This window comes from Salmo salar, chromosome ssa28 (genome assembly GCF_905237065.1).
Source record: "Salmo salar chromosome ssa28, Ssal_v3.1, whole genome shotgun sequence".
Taxonomy (NCBI): Eukaryota; Metazoa; Chordata; class Actinopteri; order Salmoniformes; family Salmonidae; genus Salmo; species Salmo salar.
Genome location: NC_059469.1, coordinates 2,623,612 through 2,649,958, shown reverse-complemented (window position 1 = coordinate 2,649,958; position 26,347 = coordinate 2,623,612). Strand labels below are relative to the sequence as shown.

General features: G+C 41.5%; 2 protein-coding genes across 3 annotated transcripts; both read left to right on the top strand.

Annotated features, from left to right (window-relative positions):
* Positions 1 to 883: 883 nt before the first annotated feature.
* Positions 884 to 19,916, top strand: LOC106589311 (transmembrane protein 106B). Of its 2 annotated transcripts, none has more exons than XM_014179109.2 (8): positions 884 to 1,079; positions 5,810 to 6,015; positions 7,024 to 7,084; positions 13,481 to 13,634; positions 16,075 to 16,215; positions 16,357 to 16,400; positions 16,636 to 16,689; positions 17,078 to 19,916. In XM_014179109.2, the coding sequence occupies exons 2-8, from the start codon at positions 5,829 to 5,831 to the stop codon at positions 17,202 to 17,204; spliced, it is 768 nt and encodes a 255-aa protein (XP_014034584.1). In that variant the 5' UTR covers positions 884 to 1,079; positions 5,810 to 5,828; the 3' UTR covers positions 17,205 to 19,916. The 2 variants fall into 2 exon arrangements, with proteins under 2 accessions (XP_014034584.1, XP_014034583.1); XM_014179108.2 differs by having other exon boundaries at positions 896 to 1,079; positions 5,807 to 6,015.
* Positions 19,917 to 23,637: 3,721 nt separating this feature from the next.
* On the top strand, positions 23,638 to 26,048 carry arl4d (ADP-ribosylation factor-like 4D). Its single transcript, NM_001140600.1, has 2 exons — positions 23,638 to 23,673; positions 24,756 to 26,048. Exon 2 carries the CDS (start codon positions 24,874 to 24,876, stop codon positions 25,477 to 25,479), a length of 606 nt encoding a protein of 201 aa, NP_001134072.1. The 5' UTR covers positions 23,638 to 23,673; positions 24,756 to 24,873; the 3' UTR covers positions 25,480 to 26,048.
* Positions 26,049 to 26,347: the final 299 nt, after the last annotated feature.

The following is a 26,347-nucleotide window of genomic DNA, read 5'->3' as shown; positions in this document are numbered from 1 at the left end:
AACTTTTAGTTCTGCTTTCTCAAAGTCTTTCAAGACATGTTTGTCCTGTTCACTACGGGCGATTATATTTGTTATAAATTAAACCTACTCATTGAAATATGACAATTCCCTACAACTGAAATGAAGTATTCCCTTGTTTACCATAGCAAATCTACTGTGGCAATTTACCCATGTTGGTATTGGCTACTTACAATTCCATGTAATCCATGAATAACTTGTCAACATGATTACAAATACTCCAATGCAAATCCAATGCAAGTCAATGGTACCTATATTAGCATTTGTGCGCTTCATGTCCACATCATCTATATGACTTAATTGAGCTAAACAATCAATTTTAGATACAAGAAGATTTGGCCATGAAGTATGAAAATGCAAATCTAGGTACCATTGACTGCATTGGATTTCTGCCTCAAATTCAAGTAAAGTTAGCATTTGAAAGTGGCCAGGTTAACAAAACCAAAGCATGGATTGCTGCCATACCTTGTCCATAGACTGCTTGCAGGGTAAGGAAAGCAATATGAAAACATTTTTATGGGTTAACTATCCCTTGGTTGCAATTGGCCAAGGCCTTCTGTAGCTGTGGTTAGTGGAATACATAAAGATGATATTGAAATGGCTTTTACAACATATGTTCTACCTTCTAAAAACGGGATGTGCATTGAATTGCTGGGCATTACATTGCCATTAAGGTATTACAAACTTGTTTGCAACGTAAAATAAGTTATACTCAGTGTTTTTAGAAATTGGACATTGGCCTACCGACTTCCATACATTGCTTTCCACATATTGCTTCGGCCAAATCTTAATCCAATTGTAGGGGCGTATGATAAACATTGTTGTGGTTAATGCTTGTAATTTACCACCAAGTGGCAGCATACAACATTCAGAAACGACATCCTCCTGCCAAATGCTTCAAGTAGGAAGTGATTACTTCACTTCGCAAATTTATATAAGCGATGTAGGAGAAGTGTCCAACATTCGTTAATCCTTGACTGGTATAAAACATGCTAGGCTGAGAGTATTTACCTAGTCAACAATTAGCAGCACTGGAAACCTGCAGGACATAATTTTACAAGGTAAGTGCTTAGAGGCAAAAGCATATCAACTTTCTACACTGTCAGCTGAACTAATGCATTGTCATTTTCCGTAGATTCAAAAAGAAAACTATACAATCAATGTTTTTAAAGCATAAATAATGTATAGGGCAGACATACCACCAGCAATGTTCTCTGAGCACATTTCAGGTCTGCTGCGCAAACTCGAACGTTGTAAAAATTCTGGTCAACTTCCAGCGCATAAAAAAATATATTCTACCTTTATTTAACTAGGCAAGTCAGTTAAAACCCTGGATTTGAACCAGGGCCTCTTGCACTGAGATGCAGTGCCTTACACCTCTGCGCCACTCAGGAGCCCTGAGTTTATTGTGAACTGTGAACACTCCAGCTGTACCAGATTTAAGTTACAGTTTCTAGAGTGGTCAAGTTGGCTACTGTGGCTATTTGATAATAATTTAGATCTACCAGAGTGGCCTACCATAAAAAACAATGGCGAAAATGCATCCCATAACATCTATTTATTGCCTTAATTTACCTAATATGCACTCACTGTATATAGACTTTTTGTTTTCTTTTGTTCTACTGTATTATTGACTGTATGTTTTGTTTATTCCATGTGTAACTGTGTTGTTGTATGTGTCGAATTGCTATGCTTTATCTTGGCCAGTGTAACTGATGTGCAATGGCTAGTAGTTAGCGGTGGTGCGCGCTAAAAGCGTTTCGTGGGGTGTCAGTTGTTGATGTGTGCAAGGGTCCCAGGTTCGAGCCCAGGTTGGGGCGAAGAGAGGGACGGAACCTACACTGTTACACCAGGTCGCAGTTGCAAATGAGAACTTGTTCTCAACTAGCCTACCTGGTTAAATAAAGGTGAAATAAAAAAATAAAAACATGGCAATAGCTGTTCTATCATTCAGCCTAAAGTAGAAGTGAGATCAGGTGGAACCATTCTAGCCAATGAGGGCAGGTACGCTTGTGAACAACATGCATAGCTCTGATATAAAATCAATTTTTATGACATTAATATGGTGACAATGATGTAGGCTGTGTGTAGCGGTTATGATATGAAGGTTTGGCTTAGAAAGATATATTCTGCCAAATCCCAGACAGCTGATGTTTTGTGGACTGAAGTGAAAAGGTGAGAGAAGGAGAGCACGTAGATGCTAAAAGTAATTATACAACGATCAAAGTGATCATGCTGTTTGTTTGTGGCAGCCATGAAAGTGAACTGTGTTTGCGTGTGATCAGGGGTGTATTAATTCTGACAAAACTGTACTTTTTTTTTTCAATAAATGGAAGCAAACTGAACAGGGATAAACATTTAACTAGGCAAGTCCGTTAAGAACAAATTCTTAATACAATGACAGACAACGCTGGGCCAATTGTGTGCCACCCTATGGGACTCCCAATCACAGCCAGTTGTGATACAGTCTGGATTCGAACCAGGTTGTCTGTAGTGACGCCTCTAGCACAGAGATGCAGTGTCTTAGAACACTGCGCCACTTGAATTTGTTGAACTGAAGCTCTCGTTTGTAACTGTTGGACTAATAATTACACACTAGATCAGCTAGATGCAGTCAAGAGTATGCAAGGTGGTATTGAACGTGTCAATGTCTGTCACCTTGATAACTCAAATGTCTCTGTCTGTGCACCTATGTTGTAAACTTTTATACATAGGCTGGGTTGTAGCAACCTCATGCTGGGTATAGGGAAACTTTAGAGTATCATGTAGTAGCCTAAACCTATCGATGTTACATTGAGCTGGGTGAATGGAATATGAATGACAGTCATCCAATATCCTGTAATAGAAATAAGGCTGTAATAAAAATAAACATCGTCCTCCATCAATCATAAACGGCACCGACTGCCACTGTGTGAATGGCATGTCTCAGTTGACTAGCTTTCACAGAGAAGTTTTTCTCCCCCCACATCAGTAGAGAACGGGTCATTATAAACAAACTGTGCCCAGAATTACATTCTGCGTTTGCCTTGCAGCATTGCTTTGCAGAGGCAGTTGCAGTGCGTTCGGTATATCTAGATTTTATCGAACGTATGCCTCAACCTGTATGCGTAGACAGCTTGACAGAAATGGTAGCAGAAGGTGAATGTTGAACTTTTGTTGCACACATATCCAGATGATCCCGAACATTCACCTTCTGCTACCATTTCTGTCAAGCCGTCTATATGTTTGACGCATACGTTAAATAAATCCAATGTATGCACTGCAACTGCCTCCGCAACGCAATACTGTAAGGCAAACGCAGCGTTTCATTGGAAATGAATGTAATTCTGGTGTACCAAAATGCAATGGCCCTGTCGGTGTGATCCAGGCGCAAAACTCTTCAAATCTCATTCGTTGCGCAGTGTAGCGTTTTGTTTGGGCTCATATCAGGGGAGAAAAATAACACATTTTGAAAAGCAGTGTGTTTTTCAAATCATGTCAATAAAGTCAATTCAATTGATTGAAGATGTCACAACAACAAAAAAACTAACTGCATCTAATACGAACTTCTCAAAAAGCATTTTCGCTAGATATCTGTTGGCTTTCTTGAGAAAAGCAACTAAGCTCACATAGGTTGCACTCTTGAGAGAATTATTACCCTTGCTTAGCAAACGAACAACAGTATATAAAAGTAGATGGTGATGCTCAGCAGACTACAAAACAAGGGATGTTGCAGGCTAGACGTTGACCGGATAAAGTTTATGATAGCCATAACTGAGTCCATGGAGTTTTTTTCAACTCACTGCTGAGTCAAACCAAAACACGATCTGGTGTATCAGGGAGTGTAGTGATCTCATCTGTGGTGAAAGCGCTGATAGGCGGGCAGACAGACCCTGTACCCTGTTAGCAGCTCTGATTGCTGTAACTGGTATGTTTAGTGATATTGAGTGACAGCAGCTAATGGGCGGGACTACAGGAAAACAGGTTCTCCCATTGGAACATTTTGAAGAGGGCACCTTTTTCTTAAATAAAAAGTTATTTTCAGAATTGATCAAAGGGCAGTAGTGGAGCTTGGGTGAAATCCCCGGGGAAGGCAAGGATAGCAACCTCTATCCAGTGAAGTCCACAAAGCATATTCCATTTACAGTAACAGAAAGTTACATGACCTACAGCATGGTCAAGCAAGTTCCTGTTTCACACATTTTCGGACCACTAAACAACTATGGATTTAGAACCACAGAGGGTAACCGCAAGTCGCAAAGAAAACAGGAGCTGCCTCCACTATTCCAGCACTATTTCAACTTCAACATTTCAACATCATCGAATCACCTCTGCTTAGTCTAATACAGTGACAACTAAAAGATACCAAAAACAATTTAGTCCAATCAACTTAAGCTACATTTGATGGCTGTCCAAAGTTCTGATTTATGTGTGCGTGTGTGTGTTCGTGCAAGTAGAAAAACATGTTGACTGACTACTTGAAGAGAAGCGCCAATGCCATCCTCCTCTCTTTCATGTTTGCAAAACGGTCTATCACCCTGTCATACATTACACACTTGTATTTTTTGTTGTCCTAGGCTACCTGGCTAAAATGCTTGCTCTCTAGCCTAACCCATTCATAGGCAACATTAGCTAGATAACATTAGCCTTCTACATGTAGCTACATATTGAACTTCCATCCTCTCAGGCCAGGGGCACAACAATGTATGAATTAATGGTTGGATCAGAATCACCTTTATAATCATTGGCCAGTATGGAGAATTAAGAAACACCACAAGTCCAAATTCCTATCTCCAACCATGGCTGATTTAGGAAAGGGCCAATTTTAGCTAGCTGGCTAGCTAGCCACCGAAGGGAAACAATGCCACGAGATGCAACAATTCAAGTTTTTCTGTCAAGCTGGCTTCCTGTGGCACTTTTTTTTGTGCACCAGGACCATTCACAGTGGAGGTCGCTCAGTTTAGCTCAAAGCTGATTGGCTAATTTTGTATACTTTTTTTGTCAAGGGAGGCCAGATGCTCGCTGGCTTCCCTTGCCTTCAATGCTACGGGCTGCAACAATGTCATACTTGTTTGGACCAGACAGCATCAGATAGATAGATGGTCTACACGTAGAGAAACAGAGGGGCGCTGTTTTACTCGCTCAGATGCTTTCTCCTGTGAGATACATTCAGCCTCTTGCAAAATAAAGGAACATTATGAAACACCGAAAGATACATTTCTTGGGGGGAAGCCTGGCATCCCTTGGCACCCATGAATACACGCCACGATCAAAGGGCCGTTCTAAATTCATAAACGGGCCAAATCTGACCCAAGGGCCGCCAGTAATAGCCGGGGCCTACATCGCAGCAATATTGTGGCCCCCAAAAAATATTCCTCTCAACATCTCACCTTGACAAAACTTCTCTAACCCAGTAGCAGTCAATCATAGATCTGCAATCAGTCAGAGATAATATACAGTGATGCTAACCGTCTTGTCTTTATGGCAATGTTGAGGACTTCGGCATCCTATGTCTTTGTCTCCTCCTATGTCTCTAGATTTAATTCAGGACAATTATTTTATAGAGGCAGGTTGAAGGTTTATGGTGCCCTCACACCGTAAAGTGCAACTCAACATTATTTCAGGTTTCACAAAGAGGACCAACGGAGTCACCAAGGTGCTTATAGATAGAGTAATACCGAACTAGACAATATCAATCGTACTTGTTCGTGTGAGGAAAAGTGAGGGAATGCATGGCTGATCTTCAAGAGGGAAATTCCACCTTGTAAGAGCAGAGTGGGGTTGGGGGTTGTGTTTGCATTTCTCCCAGCAGATCAGATGGTGTTTCGACTATGGTCACTTTAGAACACTCCAGTGGCTCCAAGGATGATACAGAGGCCATCATGCCTCAGGAACAACAACCGGAGAAGAGAAGACTTCAGTCAAACTCCCAAATATATGGAGCCATCACCGGGGGCAGTACAGGCAACCTAGGAGATACCTGCCCGACTTGTTGGGGAGTAGGGCGTATTCCAAGAGGTAGGTGGTCCACTTCAGCCAGACTAACTACTTAGTTGTGCCTGTGATTTACTTACATGTTGATGTTGGGATTATTTCCATGTTTTTATTCAAGACTTGTTAAGATTTGTATTTAATAACCTACATTTGTTTTAAGAGAAGTGAGAGTCACTTTCAGTTCTCAAATTGCTGTTGTGTCCTGTGTAGCAAGGCTGACATGCCACTCCCAACTACTGCTGTAAACACCTTTTCTATTCACATACTGTCCAACTGTCTTTACACTTAATTCACATTCATATACTATATGTTTATATTGCGGACTGGTCTGTAAGCTAATTTCCTGCAGTTCTTTCAATTTTGCCATGGGGTTTTGTACTGTGTATTTAAATACTGTATTTTCGACATACAGTAGCGCATTCTAATATTTCTATTACTGTACATTGCATTTTAGTTACACTGTTTATACACACCACATATTTATTTATATACTGGATTCTTGACATAGGTCACTCTAATATACAGTATCTACTGCTGTACATATAATTCTTAATATATCTTGTGTCAATTAATCTGGTGTACTGTATATACGTATAGATTGCATTTGGATTACTGTTACAGTGCTATTTGGGATGTTAATTGGTTTGGTTCTGACATTTCTTTATTTATATTTTGTGTTATTTGTGTACTTGTTTGATATTTTACTGCATTGTTAGGAGCTAGTAACTTAAGCATTTCGCTGCACCCACTATAACATCTGCTAAACTGTGTAGGCGACCAATAAACTTGGATTGGATTTGAATACAGCAGTATGTCTAACTGTGAAGTAATAACTCACCTTACTGTTCTCTGTATAGGACGTGATCAGCTTGTGGCAGTCATAACCCACATTTGTTTCAAAAGAAGGGAGTGTCACTTTCATTTCTCTGTGAAATGAAATCAAAATGCTGTTGTGTTCTGTGCAGCAAGGCTGACATGCCAATACAGCAGTATCTCTAACTGTGAAATAATAACTTGTTCTTCTCTGTATAGGACATGATCAGCTAGTGGCAGTCATCCCATGTTCAGACATAAGACTGAGGCCCAGCCGGACGTAAGGTGTGTGTCTGTTTTTGAGTGTCTAATTGTGTGCGTGTTTGTGTGTGCGTGCATAACTGTGTGTTGAACACCTCCCTCTGCAACTGGATCCTGGAGTTCCTGACAGGCCTCCCCTACGTGGTGAGGGTAGGCAACAACACCTCCACCACGCTGACCCTCAACATGGGGGCCCCTCATGGGTGTGTGCTTAGTCCCCTCCTGTACTCCCTGTTAAACCACGACTGCGTGGCCATGCACAACACCAACACCATCATCAAGTTTGCTGAAGACGCAACGTTGGTAGGCCTGATCACCGACGGCGATGAGACAGCCTACAGGGAGAAGGTCAGATACCTGGCAGTGTGGTGCCAGGACAACAACTTCTCCCTCAACGTCAGTAAGACCAAAGAGCTGATCGTGGACTACAGTAAACAGGGGGGTGAGCACTCCCACATCCACATTGACAGGGCTGTAGTGGAGCGGGTCGAGAGCGTCAAGTTCCTCGGTGTACACATGATTAACTTCTCTTGGGTATGTGGGACGTGACCGTCCCACCCACGGTACACACTATCAACAGCCAGTGAAATAGCAGGGCGGCAAATTCAAAACAACAAAAATCTCATAATTAAAATTTCTCAAACACACAAGTATTATACACCATTTTAAAGATAAGATCCCCCTTAATCCAACCACAGTGTCCGATTTCAAAAAATCTTTACGGCGAAAGCATAACATTAGATTATGTTAGGACAGCGCCTAAACAAGAAACCACACAGCCATTTTCCAAGCAAGAAGAGGCGTCACAAAAACCAGAAATACAGCAAAAATTAATCACTAACCTTTGATGATCTTCATCAGATGTCACTCCCAGGACTCAATGTTACAAAATACATGTATGTTTTGTTCGATAAAGTTCATATTTATATCCATAAACCCCATTTTACATTGGCGCGTGATGTTCAGAAAATGTATTCCCACCAAAACCTCCGGTGAAGGAGCACATCAATTTACAAAAATACTCATCATAAACGTTGATAAAATTTACAACAGTTATTGAAAGAATTATAGATACACTTCTCCTTAATGCAACCGCTGTGTCAGATTTTAAAATAGCTTTACGGCGAAAGCACATTTTTCAATATTCTGAGTACAGAGCTCAGCCATCAAAGCAAGCTATACAGTTACGCCAAGTTCTGGAGTCAACAAAACTCAGAATTAGTATTATAAATCTTCCCTTACCTTTGCTGATCTTCGTCGAAATGCACTCCCAGGACTCCCACAAGAAATGTTAGTTTTGTTCGAAAAACTCCATATTTATGTCCAAATACCTCCGTTTTGTTCTCGTGTTCAGATCACTAATCCAAAGGCATAACGCGAGAGCGCAAAACCAGAGATGAAAAGTCAAATAGTTCCATTACCATTTGTAGAAACATGTCAAACGATGTTTACAATCAATCCTTAGGGTCTTTTTAACATAAAACTTCGATAATATTCCAATAGCGTATTCATTACAGAGGAAAAAGAAGGAGCGGCATGCCAGCGCGCCTGCGCAGTATACAACTCACTGGTCCCAGGCAGTCCACTGATTGACTGAGCTTCTATTCTCTGCCCAGTAACAGTAGACGCATGAAACAAGTTTCTAAAAACTGTTGACAGCCAATGGAAGCCTTAGGAAGTGCAAAATGACCCCACAGACACTGTAGTTTCGAGAGGGATTAGATAGAAAAACTACAAGTCACTTCCTGGTTGGATTTCTTCTCAGGTTTTTGCCTGCCATATGAGTTATGTTATACTCACAGACATCATTCAAACAGTTTTAGAAACGTCAGAGTGTTTTCTATCCAAATATACTAATAATATGCATATCCTACCTTCTGGGCCCGAGAAGCAGGCAGTTTAATTTGGGCACGTTATTCATCTGAATTTCTGAATACTGCCCCCTACCCTAGAGAAGTTAAGGACTTAACATTGTCCACACACACAGTCGTGAAGAATGCATGACAGGCCTTCCTCTGACACTGCCTGATGTATAGGTCCTGGATGGCAGGGAGCTCAGAGGAAGGCCCGAAAAAGTGTCAGAGGAAGAACAGTCTATGACTTGGGTGGCTGAAGTTTTTGGCAATTTTTCGGGCCTTCCTCTGACACGGCCTGATATAGAGGTCCTGGATGGCAGGGAGCTCGGCCCCAGTGATTTAGCGTCCGGCAAATGGTACTGGAGCGTCAGGCTCCGAGACAGCTTCTATCCCCAAGCCATAAGACTGCTAAATAGTTAATCAAATGGTTACCCAGACTATCTGTATTGAGTTTGACCTTATTTTCCACTGACCCTATACACACTCACAAGACTCTACCCTCACACTACACTGACACTCTCACAACAACAACAAAAAACACACACACACATACACAGACACACACATAACGCGTACTGACGCCACACACACATACACACCAATGGAATGGAGTCAAACATGTTGTTTCCATATCTTTGATGTGTTTGATACCATTCCATATATTCCATTCCAGCCATTACAATGAGCTCGACCATCTGTAGCTCTTCCCACTAGCCTCCTCTGAGACACACATACTTTCATAATCATCATAAGCCGCTGCTACTCTGTTCCTTTTTTAATCTTATTGTTAGATATTCTGCCTTTATGTACATATCTATCTCAGTTACCTCGCACCCCTGCAAATTGATATGGTAGTGTTACTCCCTGTATATACTCCCTGTATATAAACCATTTTTCCTCGTGCTATTCTTTTTATAATCGTTTAACTCTGCATTGTTACTAACGAGCTCGTAAGTAAGCATTTTATTCAGCTCATGTGACGAATAAAATTAGATTTGATTTGATTTTTGAGCTTTACCCATACGAAACAGTATACAGTAAGATTCTTGGTGTGTTTAATCAACATATTGTGTTACGCTTCATGGTTATTAGAGGTCACAAATAGGGTTGCAAAGGGTCGGAAACTTTCCGGTAAATTTCAGGAATTTTTCTGGAAATATTCCATGGGAAGTTAAGCCTTGGAATTTGGGGAATTTTGCTTAAATTCATAAAAAAGTTAGCTTATAACAGTGAACCTTTTTTGTGGGATACACAAAAGGCAATTCTAGGTCTTGTGGCATATTTTGGTTAAACTATCCCCAATTCAATGGAATTGCAACCCTCTGCATGCACAGTGCATTCTTCCATCACATGTACAGCTGATTCTCAAGATCTTGCACACTAATGAGATGCTATTGAGCCCACACTACTACACTGTCTGAGCCAAGGACTACATGCTTTCTGGTAAGTTTTGATTACAATACTGGGTGGGGTGAATATATTTTATATGACATACACGATTTTTTGTTAACTAGTAATATTAGCCTACAGCAAAGTGTTTAAATCATTTCTAACTTGTTAACAATTTCTGCTAGTTCGTTTTTGCTACCATGTGGGTTTTAGCTTGCTTGAGCCTGTTAACAGGAGAATTAACACTCCTCAGTTTCCATACGTTTCATTTTAAAACATTTATCTTACAAAGGATTTGTTTAATCTAACTGCTTAACTATTTATCTGTAGTCGGAATTGTATTTAAAAAAAAATTACAATTTGTTTTCTAATCTTTCCAGGAAAATGCCACGGGCACTATCTGATGTGTGGAGACATTTCACTGTAGCTAATGTAGAAGGAAAAGCTGTGTACATTTGCAAATACTGTGCCAAATCATATGTGAAGAATGCAATAAAGATGCAGAATCATCTGGCCAAGTGCATAAAGTTCCCTCAGCGCTCACAACAAGCAACCTTTGACAAAAGTCCCTCTACTTCAGTTCAAGGTGAAAATTATGAATCAGACACCTTATCGATAACAACGGCTCATGGTCCTCCTGGAATCAGAAGTTTTTTTGACTCAATGGAGGAACATTGTCAGAGAAATGCTGATTAATGTTTTGCTCGAGCTGTGTATGCAACTGGTTCAACTCTGATGCTCACAGGCAATGTGTATTGGAAGAGATTTCTGAATGTTCTTAGCCCAGCATACACCCCTCCAACCAGACATGCTTTATCTACTCATTTGCTGGATGCAGAGTTCAACAAAATTCAAGTGAAGGTCAAGCAAATCATAGAGAAAGCAGACTGTATTGCTATCATCTCTGATGGGTGATTGAATGTTTGTGGGCAAGGAATAATTAACTAGATCATCTCCACCCCTCAACCAGTATTCTACAAGAGCACAGACACAAGGGACAACAGACACACCACTCTCTACATTGCAGATGAGCTGAAGGCAGTCATCAATGACCTTGGACCACAGAAGGTATTTGCATTGGTGACAGACAATGCTGCGAACATGAAGGCTGCTTGGTCTAAAGTGGAGGAGTCCTACCCTCACATCACACCCATTGGCTGTGCTGCTCATGCATTTAATCTGATACTCAAGGACATCATGGCACTGAAAACAATGGATACACTCTACAAGAGAGCCAAGGAAATGGTTAGGTATGTGAAGGGTCATCAAGTTATAGCAGCAATCTACCTCATCAAGCAAAATGAGAAGAATAAGAGCACCACATTGAAGCTGCCCAGCAACACCCATTGGGGTGGTGTTGTCATCATGTTTGACAGTCTCCTGGAGGGGAAGGAGTCTCTCCAAGAAATGGCCATATCACAATCTTCCGATATGGACAGCCCCATTAAGAGGATCCTCATGTTTGACGTATTTTGGGAGAGAGTGGTAAGCATCCTTAAACTCCTGAAACCTATAGCAGTAGCCATTGCACGGATTGAGGGAGGCAATGCCATCCTGTCTGATGTTCAGACTCTGCTTGCAGATGTAAGATAAGAAATCCGTACTGCCCTACCCACTTCACAGTTGCTCCAAGCAGAGGAAACTGCAGTTTTGAAATACATCAAAAAGTGTAAAGACTTCTGCCTGAAGCCCATACACGCTGCAGCATACATGTTGGACCCCAAGTATGCTGGCAAGAGCATCCTGTCTGGTGCAGAGATCAACAAGGCCTATGGTGTCATCACTACCGTGTCTCGCCACCTTGGCCTGGATGAGGGCAAGATTCTTGGCAGTCTGGCGAAGTTCACTTCAAAGCAAGGGCTTTGGGATGGAGATGCAACATGGCACTCATGCCAACATATCTCATCAGCCACCTTGTGGAAGGGACTTTGTGGATCTGAGGCTCTTTCCCCTGTTGCCTCCATCATCCTCCAAATCCCACCAACATCAGCCGCCTCAGAGCGCAACTGGTCCTTGTTTGGGAACACACACACACCAAAGCACGCAACAGGCTGACCAATACAAGGGTTGAAAAATTGGTGGCTTTTTGAGCCTGACAAAGAGCTATCCTCAACAAGGTTGGAAAGTGACAGTGAAGATGAGGCCTCAGAGTCTGATGTTCAAGAGGTGGAGAAGACATGGAAGCCTGAGACGAAGACAACCAAAGCTTTAGTTTCTAGACTATCATTTTACAGATGTATGTTGAAAACATTTTTGCGAGATGCGATGGATCATTCAATATTCCCTTTCTTTTGTTGTTCAGTGAAATCATCCCATGTGAAGAGTCAATTCATTTAATTAAAGTTCAATTCGTAACTAAATTGTTTTTTTTATTTCTATTGGAAAGATTTAATAATTTGCAATTATGTCTACTTATGATAAGGTAAAAGGTTTATGTTTCTGTCTCCATATGATATGGTAGATATATCCAATGCAAAAAAACATCTATATTTAAATGGTATTAATATTAATTTGCATATATTTCTGTTAATTCCCATATATTCCTGTAAATTCACACGGAAAGTTTCCACTTCTGATTATTCCCCAAAATGTGCAACCCTAGTCACGAACAATCAAAATTATGTTTTTCATGAAATTGGATGATATTTGGATGAAACCAGATCAAAGTACAGTATGATGACAAACGTATGCAAAATGACTGTTGCTTTACATTGATAAAGTTTGATCATAAAGTTGCTGGTCCTCTCCCCCTGTGTCAAACACTTCGATTCAGGAGGCATCATAAGAGACACGCCAAACGGGAGATGTATCAAACATTTTTTTACATCATTGATGCACTTTCAATGTTGCTCGAGTTGCTTTATGTATGACCATATTTGCTTGAGATGATTTTACTGCAACACTGCTCACTGCATCCAAGTTGCTCAACATAGGTGTTTCAAAGGGCTGTCAGTCAAGGCAAGCTCATGAATATAAGCTTCCCGCCCACTCAGCCTGCCTTTTCAAACTTCCTGGTAGTTAGCCATTACAGAACAATTACTTTTTGTAAAATGTTTAGCATTTCCATCCAAAACAAATATTAACGTTATATTTTAGTCATTCAAAAGGCTATTTTACATAGGAATCATAAAGATTGTTCGGGACCTTTAACTGCATTCTTCTTTTCCAAGGAAACTCTATGTGTGTATTTCGGTGGTGGTGTGTCTCCTGATCTGCTGTCTGATCCTATTCTTCCTCTTCCCACGGAGTATCTCACTGTCCCTTGTCACCGTCAAATCAGTGATGGTCTTCTTCACCCCACAAACAGTTGAAATGCAAATCACGGTAAATACGAGATATATGCGTGCCGCACTCCCATATACAGTTGAAGTCGGAAGTTTATATACACCTTATCCAAATACATTTTTTCAAATACAACTTTGGAAGTATGCTTGGTGGGTGTCATTGTCCATTTGGAAGACCCATTTGCGACCAAGCTTTAACTTCCTGACTGATGTCTTGAGATGTTGCTTCAATATATCCACATCATTTTCCAAATGACCACAAGCATACTTCCAAAGTTGTGGCAAAATGGCTTAAGGACAACAAAGTCAAGGTATTGGAGTGGCCGTCACAATGCCTTAACCTCAATCCTATTGAAAATTTGTTGGCCAAACTGAAAAAGCGTGTGCGAGCAAGGAGGCCTACAAACCTGTTACACCAGCTCTGTCAAGAGAAATGGGCAAAAATTCACCCAACGTATTGTGGGAAGCTTGTGGAAGGCTACCTGAAACGTTTGACCCAAGTTAAACAATTTAATGGCAATGCTAACAAATACTAATTGAGTGTATGTAAACTTCTGACCCCCTGGGAATGTGATGAAAGAAATAAAAGCTGAAATAAATCATTCTCTCTACTATTATTCTGACATTTCACATTCTTAAAATAAAGTGGTGATCCTAACTGACCTAAGACAGGGATTTTTTACTAGGATTAAATGTCAGGAATTGTTAAAAACTGAGTTTAAATGTATTTGGCTAAGGTGTATGTAAACTTCCGACTTCAACTGTGTGTTATATATATATATATATATATATATATATATATATACTGCTCAAAAAAATAAAGGGAACACTTAAATAACACATCATAGATCTGAATGAAAGAAATAATCTTATGAAATACTTTTTTCTTTACATAGTTGAATGTGCTGACAACAAAATCACACAAAAATAATCAATGAAAATCCAATTTATCAACCCATGGAGGTCTGGATTTGGAGTCACACTCAAAATTAAAGTGGAAAACCACACTACAGGCTGATCCAACTTTGATGTAATGTCCTTAAAACAAGTCAAAATGAGGCTCAGTAGTGTGTGTGGCCTCCACGTGCCTGTATGACCTCCCTACAACGCCTGGGCATGCTCCTGATGAGGTGGCGGATGGTCTCCTGAGGGATCTCCTCCCAGACCTGGACTAAAGCATCCGCCAACTCCTGGACAGTCTGTGGTGCAACGTGGCGTTGGTGGATGGAGCGAGACATGATGTCCCAGATGTGCTCAATTGGATTCAGGTCTGGGGAAAGGGCGGGCCAGTCCATAGCATCAATGCCTTCCTCTTGCAGGAACTGCTGACACACTCCAGCCACATGAGGTCTAGCATTGTCTTGCATTAGGAGGAACCCAGGGCCAACCGCACCAGCATATGGTCTCACAAGGGGTCTGAGGATCTCATCTCGGTACCTAATGGCAGTCAGGCTACCTCTGGCGAGCACATGGAGGGCTGTGCGGCCCCCCAAAGAAATGCCACCCCACACCATGACTGACCCCCTGCCAAACCGGTCATGCTGGAGGATGTTGCAGGCAGCAGAACGTTCTCCACAGCATCTCCAGACTCTGTCACGTCTGTCACGTGCTCAGTGTGAACCTGCTTTCATCTGTGAAGAGCACAGAGCGCCAGTGGCGAATTTGCCAATCTTGGTGTTCTCTGGCAAATGCCAAACGTCCTGCACGGTGTTGGGCTGTAAGCAGAACCCCCACCTGTGGACGTCGGGCCCTCATACCACCCTCATGGAGTCTGTTTCTGACCGTTTGAGCAGACACATGCACATTTGTGGCCTGCTGGAGGTCATTTTGCAGGGCTCTGGCAGTGCTCCTCCTGCTCCTCCTTGCACAAAGGCGGAGGTAGCGGTCCTGCTGCTGGGTTGTTGCCCTCTTACGGCCTCCTCCACATCTCCTGATGTACTGGCCTGTCTCCTGGTAGCGCCTCCATGCTCTGGACACTACGCTGACAGACACAGCAAACCTTTTTGCCACAGCTCGCATTGATGTGCCATCCTGGATGAGCTGCACTACCTGAGCCACTTGTGTGGGTTGTAGACTCCGTCTCATGCTACCACTAGAGTGAAAACACTGCCAGCATTCAAAAGTGACCAAAACATCAGCCAGGAAGCATAGGAACTGAGAAGTGGTCTGTGGTCACCACCTGCTGAACCACTCCTTTATTGGGGGTGTCTTGCTTATTGCCTATAATTTCCACCTGTTGTCTATTCCATTTGCACAACAGCATGTGAAATGTATTGTCAATCAGTGTTGCTTCCTAAGTGGACAGTTTGATTTCACAGAAGTCTGATTGACTTGGAGTTACATTGTGTTGTTTAAGTGTTCCCTTTATTTTTTTGAGCAGTGTGTATATATATATATATATATCAAAGACTATGTGATCACTCATTGTTTGGTTTATTGTATGAGGTCAGTGTGACCAAACTATGTTTTTCCTCTTCCAGAATGTCTTTAACGTCACCAATGAGAACTTTGCGGACATTCAATTCTTGGAATTTGATATACAAGTGCTGATTGCTGCAACAGTGGTGGGCAGGATCAAGATATCTAATATGACTGCGGTCAAATCACGTTCAGAGAAAGCGGTGAGTTTGATATTGTTGTTTTCATATAAATCAATTACACAATTGTAATACTGTGTAATGCAAAGAGACTTTGTTTATGGTCCCGTATGAAACGGTTAGACCTTAATTCCCAGTCAAATGAAGTTTTCCGATCTTCTACAGTATACTGTTGTCATACCCATAACAATTGAGGACCCAGGCCTGAAGTAAGCACGACATTTATTATTTATATGTTCAATATCATTACCATCATCACTGCTTCTAAAATAGGAAGGAAATACAGTGTTATCTGCATATGTGTACATTACAGTATGAACTCTTGGATAGGACCTACAGTATGAATTAAAGTTATAGTACGCTCTTAGTTTTGCTTTCAAAATATATTATTTTCCTTATGTGAAAAGTGGGTGATAAATGTCTTTATAACTCCTCTTGTTTCAGTAATTACTGCAAGTCGAACACCATAAGGATTCACACCTTGTTCTTGCATTTGCAGTGAGTTTCACACTCTATTCCAAGATATGTTAAAGAGGCCAACCACAAACACATCTGTCGTACGCCTTTTCAAGACGTGGATGAATTGCCCCTTTCAAGCCACATGTTCAAAAATCTCACACATTTGTTTCATGTCCATTTGAGATGAATCATACCTTAAAACTAGTAAAAGTGTAACTATAGTATTTGCTTTTAGGTCATAAACCAACCCAATTTAAAGTTGACACTTTTTATTTTATAATGGGGAAAAAGGTAGTCAGGAACAAAAGAAAAACAAACGTTTGAACTTGACCATTCTATAAAAGTGACATTTTCAAACACCAGACTGTGCACTTCCGGAGGAAGATTTCAACATGTCTGCCTTAATATCCCTTTTTGTCTTCCACAGAATGACAATGGACATTTCCTACTTGGCTCACTCGGAGCAGCTGTCCGAAGACACCTTCGAGTACATTGACTGTGGCGCCAACACCACCATCCCCCACCCTATCAGGCAAATTCTTTTTGAAAGATGAAAGCCTGTCAATGAGGGATCCCCAAAGTGAAAATGTTTATTATAAACAAGATAGACTCCTCTTCCATTCTATCTTATGTCCAAGGGTCATAAAAAGTATATTGATACATTTTTCTTTGTCAAAGGGAAATGTATACATATAGTATTGTAGTAGACTATAGTATTATAGTATTGTCCTATGCTCTGTTCACATTATTTGCTATGCAATATTCTTCTGAGGTAGTTTTTTGAATGATTTATGAACTGTGAAAGTACTTGTTGTATTGTTTTGTTGGTTGTTTTAACATAATTGTAAGGATTTAAAACATACACTGAGTGTACAAATCATTAGGAACACCTTCCTAATGTTGACTTGCACCCCCCCTTTCCCTCAGAACAGCCTCAATTTGTCGGGGCATAGACTCTACAAGGTGTCGGCCCATGTTGACTCCAGTGCTTCCCACAGTTGTATCAAGTTGGCTGGATGTCCTTTGGATGGTGCACCATTCTTGATACACACGGGAAACTGTTGAGCGTGAAAAACCCAGCAACGTTACAGTTCTTGACACACTCAAACTGGTGCTCCTGGCCCCTACTACCATAACCCGTTCAAAGGCATTTAAATGTATCTTTCCCGTTCACGCTCTGAATGGCACACATACTCAATCCATGTTTCAATTGTCTAAAAGCTTAATAATCCTTCTTTAACCTGTCTCCTCTCCTTCATCTACACTGATTGAAGTGGATTTAACAAGTGACATCAATAACGGATCAGAGCTTTCACCTGGATTCACCTGGTCAAGGAAAGAGCAGGTGTTCCTAATGTTTTTTACACTCAGTGTAGATTTCATCATTAAAAGTCAATCAGTGTATATGAGATATATGATCATAATTTATAATACAATTGAAATCCGTCAAGCTACGCTACATGGCCATAAGTATGTGGACAACCCTACAAATGAGTGGATTAGGATATTTCAGCCACACCGTTGCTGACAGGTGTATAAAATTGAACACACAGCCATGCAATCTTCATAGACAAACATTGGCAGTAGAATGACCCATACTGAAGAGCTCAGTAACTTTCAATGTGGCACCGTCATAGGATGCCACCTTTCCAACAAGTCAGTTTGTCAAATTTCTGCCCTGCTGGAGTTGCCCCGGTCAACTGTAAGTGCTGTTATTGTGAAGTGGAAATGTCTCGATGCAACAACGGCTCAGCTGCAAAGTGGTAGGCCGCAGAAGCTCACAGAACGGGACCGGCAAGTGCTGTGTAGTACTTAAGAATCGTATGTCCTCAGTTGCAATACTCACTACCGAGTTCAAAACTGACTCTGGAAGCAACGTCAACAAAATAACTGTTTGTTGGGAACTTCATGAAATGGATTTCCATGGCCGAGCATCCGAACACAAGCCTAAGATCGCCATGCGCAATGCCCAGCGTCAGCTGTAGTGATGTAAAGCTCGCTGCCATAAGACTCTGGAGCAGTGGAAATGTGTTCTCTGGAGTGATGAATCACACTTCACCATCTGCCAGTCCGACGGACAAATCTGGGTTTGGCGGATTTCAGCAGACCGTTACCTACCCGAATGCATAATGCCAACTGTAAAGTTTAGTGGAGGAGGAATAATGATCTGAGGCTGTTTTTCATGGTTCGGACTAGGCCCCTTAGTTCTAGTGAAGGGAAATCTTAATGCTACAGCATATAATGACATTCTAGACGATTCTGTGCTTCCAACTTTGTGGTAACAGCTTGGGGAAGGCCCATTCCTGTTTCAGCATGACAATGCCCCCGTGCACAAAGCAAGGTCCATACAGAAATGGTTTGTTGAGATCGGTGTGGAAGAACTTGACTGGCCTGCACAGAGCCCTGACCTAAACCACATCGAACACCTTTGGGATGAATTGGAATGCTGACTGCGAGCCAGGCCTAATCGCCCAACATCAGTGCCCGACCTCACCAAAGCTCTTGCGGCTGAATGTAAGTCCCCGCAGCAATTTTCCAACATCTAGTGGAAAGCCTTCCACTGGAAGCTGTTATAGCAGCAAAGGGGGGACCAACTCCATATTAATGTCCGTGATTTGGAATGAGATGTTCGACGAGCAGATGTTTGACGTGTCCACATACCTTTGGCCATGTGCTGTATGTTATGTATATTTGAAAGTTTCCTCCATTGATGTTCAATATGCAATTGCCTTGTAATTCCATTAACCTCCATTTACCTTATATAAGAGGGTAAATAACATTTCCTAAGGGTTGCCATGATTTGACTGTGAGAGGAATTTTGCAGTGAAGTGACAACTTTCCTGGACAGGGTGTGGACTGATGACTATTTGCACAATTAGAACTTTTGAGTTAAGAAATACCTAGATCATTACCAGCTTTTTTTTAACGTCTCTTTGAAGACACTGACGTGATGTTTGTTTTGTTATGGGTTTATTGCCCTTGTTGCTGTTAATTGCGGTCCAATGTGAGGGCTGTTCTCTCCGCTCCAGTGCATGATGGTTACAGCTACTAATCTAGGAGTGGTTGTAGCTACCACTGCTGGGAGTACTGTATGGACTGAAACACATCAAACAGACATCTTCATAAATCCAATGTCATTGACGTAAAGTTTTGGCTTTGTCCTTTTAGAATAAATAAATCCATTTTCACTGGAGGTTATATGATATTGTCCAATTTCACTGTCTGCCATCATAACATGATTAGTCAAATAAATAAGCCGTACTCTACTCTCAGTTTCTTAGATTGAAACCATGAAAGCTGAGGTGATGATAACTACAGGTCCTATAGCAGTACAATGGATATGTTAGGCTAAGGTTGTCCGCATAGCTCAACAGTGTGCGATGCAAGAACTGAACTCACTGAGTATCTGTTGTCAATCTTGCCACTGTAGTTGTCTTTGTTTGTGTGCACACACTTGCAGTGCACACTTTTACCTGCTATGAAGATAACATAATGCAGAGGGTTATAAAGAAGTTAGATTCAGTTAATTGCATGGACGTTCATAACCTCTACCAAGGGATGAGAGACCCTACCCAGTGGCACATCCAGCACTTTGGGCTCAGGGGGAAGGACTGGTATGGTTGGCTCCTCAGGTTGTCTTTCTACCGTAGGAGCTGGTCCCTTCACATTCTGTATGTCCAAGAGAGAAATTATCATCTCTTCATACGCATCGCTAGTCATGTTTAATTTGTTTGCTTGTTTGGCCAGAAATCTTCCCCATGTCAATCAAGTCAGGGCTCTGTGATTTAGTCTACCACTGCAGTAACATTGTGACCTTGACAGAAATAGCCACTGTATCAACATTAATGTCCTACTATGCTGTCATAGCTAATGATTAAAAGAACAATGGCCCTACCTTATGAGTGATCGTCACGTGGTGATCAGCCACGTTCTGCCTGCGCCGCGCTTCCCAGTGCATAGCTGCCATGTTACAGTACACCACCCTGTGGGGAAGGAGTCGGTCTGATCTGGGCAGGCCCATTACCCTGACCTACTGTATGAGTACTCAATACCCTATAATGCAATCCCTTGCAGAGGCAAAAAAACATCTACATCTCATCCCACAATAAAAACGAGTTTAATAGAATAACTGTTTGTGCAATAACACATAAAGTAATCTGCATTGATGATGTTTGTAGTAATTTTTTTTTTCATCTTTGTTTCAAAACAGAGACACAACTGTAATATTGACTTTCCTAAGTAAAAATAATGCACTTGCCAATGAGCTCCGCAGACAGCAACAACAGGACAGCAGCAACAGCCCTTACTGAATACAGCTCTGACTGCAACCACAACCACATCTGGGCAGATGATATGTTGCTTGGCAACTTTGATTGTGACGTCATATGATGATAATGACAATGCAAGATGAAACAAAACTATCTTGTTCAATGAATTCCATTCCATTATTGCGGTGTGTCGGTCGTGGTTGGTTTTGACACAGGGTGGCGCCAAAGGTTGTCCATACACCGTGTATACCTAGAGGTTTCCTTTCACTGGCTGCCATGTTACTCTAGCACAAAAAGTGAGATTTATTTCATTGATATAAGTGCATGTCTCGTAATTTACCGAGGTAAAGACAGATTCAGTTCGACGGATATTCGCCTGTTGTTTTCCTTACGTCCACCAACAGCAGTTAGGGACCATCAACATAGTGACAAATACAAAAAATAGTTTCAATAGCTCTTTAACCATTACTCCTAAAACTTTCAAAACTGGTTCTAGCTAAGCCGATGGCATAGACACACATATTTTTGGTCGATTTACATCTCAGACTATTTTCAATTATTTATTTCAATGTTTCTAATTTCAATAGCTCCTTGGTCGTGTGAGCTACTGACCTCAAACAAGGTTCAGAATGTCCACTGACTACCCTTGTATATTGCACAAACTTTAGTTTGTCCATTTTCATCTCACATGATTTTACATTAATTTTGTAAACATTAGAATTGCAATAGCTCCTTGGTCATGTGACCTACTGACCTCAAACAAGGTTCAGACTTTACACTCAGTGGGCCTACACATTGTACACTCTTTTAGTTTGTCTGTTTTCATCTCACACGTATTTACATGAATTTTTCAAACGTTCTAATTTCAATAGCAATTTGGTCATGTGACCTACTGGACTCAAACACAATTCACAATGTCCACTGACTACCCTTCTATATTGTACACCCTTTAGTTTGTCCATTTTCATCTCACACGCTTTTACATTAATTTTTCAAACATTCTAATTTCAATAGCTCCTTGGTCATGTGACCTTCTCGCGGAACTCCCCAGCTACGGCGCTCGCCGGCCCCACACATTGTAGGTGGGGAGGTCTCCTCTATGCTCGCTAGACTTGAGGCAGAGACTAAACCCATTGGCCCCGCAGTGATAGGGCATTGCATGGCTCATGCCCACGAAGTGGGGAGAGATATCTCCAGCTTGTCTGGGGAGGGAGGCCTACATCTGATGTGGGTAGTACCATCCACGCCTATTGATTTGCTGCGGAACCATAAAACGGACGGAAGAAGCCTAGGTTCCCACTGGGCATGGTTTACTGAATGTCAACTTGATGAAATTCAAAGGAGTGTACCCACCTGTCGCGGTCACACTAAAATCACCCCGTTGGGTGACTGTGACCCCCTCATGTCAAAGTGAGGAATATCGATGAAGCGCTGGTAAAGGTGGTTCCTATGGCTCTGTCCCGGAGGGCTGACTGGGCAAGCAAATGATTGAAATGGGTATTTGGTTCTCAACCCTATAAGTATTGCGCTGGCCCTTGATGTCGATTGGGTGTAAAAACCCAGTTAAAGTCCGCTGAAGGTTAGTAGCCGCAACTGGTGTCCAGTTTGTAAGACAGAAAAGCCTCTGATGATACCACCGGGCGTGACTCGAATGGATGTCAATTTGATGATATCTGACCATTGCATGCTACCCTTCACGGTCGCACTCAAACCACCTTCGGGGTGGCTGTGACCCCTCATGTCAAAGTGAGGAAATTCGATGAAGCGGGGGTAAACGGCGGGACATAATTAAGAGTCTCTTGAGGTAGCCCAATGCCTCGTCATCTAATTAGTTAGGCATATTAATGTAAAATCGTGTGAGATGAAATGGACAAACAAAAGGGTGTGCAATGTGTAGACCCACTGAATGTACATTCTGAACCTTGTTTGAGGTCAGTAGGTCACATGACCAAGGAGCTATTGAAATTCGAATGTGATTTTTTTTGGTACTTTGTTTATTCTCCCTAACTAATTCAACTAGGAATAGAAAATGCTGCTCACATTTCCACATGTTTATTAGCTTTGCAAAGCAAATGATTGTCCAAATCGTAAAAATAAGGCCTGTGCAATGTTGTGCGCAATTTTTCCAACATCGTAACACTTATTTGGAGTCTGTGGTTCAAGTGGTTTGAAGGCTATTGAGGTTTGAAAGCGCGAATATCCGTCGAATATCCAACCTGAAACTGGCTTTACCTCGGTCACGAATTGTTGTAGCCCCTCTCAGTGGGAATGTCTAAAGAACATACTTGAATTTTCTCATGCAATCTAATATGCAGGCATAAAATTCAACATGGTTTAGGGATCACTATTTGTCTTTCCAAGCAGTTGTGTACTGTACTACTACGGGAGGGAAAGCAAGATTTTAGAAATACTGTAGTTCACATTTTCTCTATCCTGCGACATTAAGGCTGCGTATCCTGATTCCTGCTACAATGTAGCTGCGTGCCAGCATCTCACTTTCTGTACACGGAACCATTGACGTACTAGACCAGCAGGGGGAGTATGTTATTGAGTGACGTCACCTCGGGCTGTTGTTCTAGAGAGGAGGTCTTGTGCATGCTATTCCATTCCACACTGCTGCTCATTGCTCCATCGGTGCACGGAGCAGACAGACAGATATTAGCACGCAGAGAAACAATATTTGGATGTATGGATATATGGATGTATTTGCTGCACTAGGATGATGCCATTTATGTTCATTCAAGTGGTCTAGAAGGTAAATATATCACAATTGTTTTTCCAGGTTTAAGATTTTGCACAGATAGAAATATGGTATCTTACTGCAATGAAATCTGAGTTGTAATGCTATGTACAAGGCTGGTTATTATAGCCGTGTCATTCCAGTAAAATGTCTCACTCATAGATGGTTATGCATTTTATTTTGGTGCAAATCTGCAGTTTGATCACATATTTAATTCCTCAGAATCATGCCAGAATTACAGTACATAGGCTATATTCTTATATCTGGTGTACTCATAATTAGATAGTTGAGGTGACACTAATCTTTGTTTAACAGCCTATGGAGAAAATATGGGTTGTGTTTATATATATCTATATAAAAAAAAAAAAAAATATATATATATATATATATATATATATATATTTTTTTTTTACAAAAGCATCACAAAAACAATTGGATTATAATTAATCGCAATCCTATCCCGGGCATCAACTGCATTCAATGTGCATTCAATGTGCAAATGAATAGATATTCTCTCATTTATATTAAACTTGGAATCAATGTGCCCCAAGACAGCCATTGGGGTTTAACTGTCCTAAGAGGATTAGAAAAGACTTGGCAGAAGACAACGAGAACAACCAACAACCAACCACCAATTACATGTTGTCAGGCATACCGCTTCCTAAAGATTTAAACCCAAACCATAACTGATCTTAATAAATTCAAAATTGAATTGTGCTGTCTGGACATTTTCTATGACTGACAATTAAATTGCCTCGCCTTAGGCTATTACTGTTATGGTTGTGGATTTATTCCAACAAGGAATAACCAATGGGTCTCAATTGTTGCTTTACTACTTGCAATGCAAGTTCATTAGAAATTGCAGTAATCGTTGATCAGTCTGATTTAGATGCGAACACAGTAAAGCAATCATGTTAGTGTACTAACCCTAGTAGCAATCGTTAATGTGTTGGATCAAAGTGTCTGATGACATTTCTTATCTGTGTCATTGTTTATTATTGTGTAAAAGCACCTCAACTTGTAGTGATACCTTACAATCTCATTGTCTAGTCTTTAAATAGTACCTCATTGTGTTTGCTTTTTGATACGGTCCCCAGTCCTGCAACCGTCCAGTCTGGCACCTCCACCTTTGAAGAGGGTGCCAATGCCAAACTATTAGAAAGGATTACTGAGAATCTGCCACCTCACCCAAGGAGGTGAGAACATCCCATCACCATGGGGAACCAGCTGACCGAGATAGCCCCCAACACCCCGTTCCTGCAAAACTTCCAGTCCTTGCACGTGGTAGTGATTGGCCTGGACGCGGCTGGCAAAACCTCTCTGCTCTACAGATTGAAACTCAAGGAGTTTGTCAAGACCATCCCGACCAAGGGCTTTAACACGGAGAAGATCAAGGTAGCGGTGGGCAGCTCGCGGGCCATCACCTTCCAGGTGTGGGACGTAGGGGGCCAGGAGAAGCTGCGGCCCCTGTGGAAGTCGTACACGAGGCGCACCGACGGCATGGTGTTCGTGGTGGACTCCACCGAGACCGAACGTATGGAGGAGGCCAAGGTGGAGCTTCACAAGATCACCCGTACCTCGGAGAACCAGGGGGTGCCCGTCCTGGTGCTGGCCAACAAGCAGGACCTGGTCTCAGCTCTGTCTGTGAGCGAGGTGGAGAAGGTCCTGGCCGTCCATGAACTGAATGCCTCCACCCTGCACCATGTACAGAGCTGCAGCGCCGTGGATGGACAAGGCCTACAACCAGGCCTAGAGAAACTCTACGAGATGATCCTGAAGAGGAAGAAGATGGTGAAACACAACAAACATAGAAAGAGATGAGCCTTTGGATTGTCCTGATTTAAAGGGCCATTTGTGACTCTTTGAGCGGAGGTCCTGTCCCTTTAAATAAAAGGGAAGGCTTTTTTTGCCAACAAAGGACCAATTCCAGATGGCACAGGGGTCAGGAGAAATGGATTTGGCCTTTATGTGACATGCAGTATTGATACACCGTCTTTCATACCTTGTATTAGCCACACAGCTGCCCTTTGTATGCAATGAATATGTGATAGCCACGAGAGGCTGTAGCTGCCTATGACGTATTTTGTCCCACAAAGTTGGACTCACTTGTTTTACCCTACAACACAGTAGAAATGTGATACCGAACTTTGAACTCTGAACTCCTGTTGGATTTGAACAGACACACATTTTATATGATATGAAGCGAAATCTTATTGATATCAAATGGAATACCATGGCGATTACAGTATTATTATTTTGGTCACTTTTGAAAGAACAATTCCAAGTGCATTCCTCTTATGCCACAGAGTTTCAGTTGGATTCACAGACTGTTTTTACAAGTTGTACAATTTTTGTAACACTGAAGAATGAATAAATCAACCCACTGTATTAAATATATGTTGCTTTCTTTTGAGACAACATCAATGTGTAAAGTTAACACATCGTGCATTTTAAAGGGGACTTAGACGTAGAAAGACTTTAAAGTAGGTGTTTTTAAAAATTCTTTGGCTTCCTTTTGCCATCCTTTAACAACATAACATAACAACACAAGCTATCCTCATTTGATCCCACAGCAGGAAATGCAAATTGTAGTGCATTCAAAGGTTTTAAAAGGCTTCTAAAGTTTGTACTTTCCACTTTAAAATGTCAGACTTGATTTATCCTAACAAAAAATTGACCAACCCACACA

Bases quoted from the DNA above. Each gene is read 5' to 3' on its own strand.
- LOC106589311 (XM_014179109.2), top strand. From the start codon at position 5,829: ATGGTCACTTTAGAACACTCCAGTGGCTCCAAGGATGATACAGAGGCC. The intron at 16,216-16,356 runs GTGAGTTTGATA...GATCTTCTACAG, and splicing joins AATCACGTTCAGAGAAAGCG to TATACTGTTGTCATACCCAT. The intron at 16,690-17,077 runs GTGAGTTTCACA...TGTCTTCCACAG, and splicing joins ACCTTGTTCTTGCATTTGCA to AATGACAATGGACATTTCCT.
- arl4d (NM_001140600.1), top strand. From the start codon at position 24,874: ATGGGGAACCAGCTGACCGAGATAGCCCCCAACACCCCGTTCCTGCAA.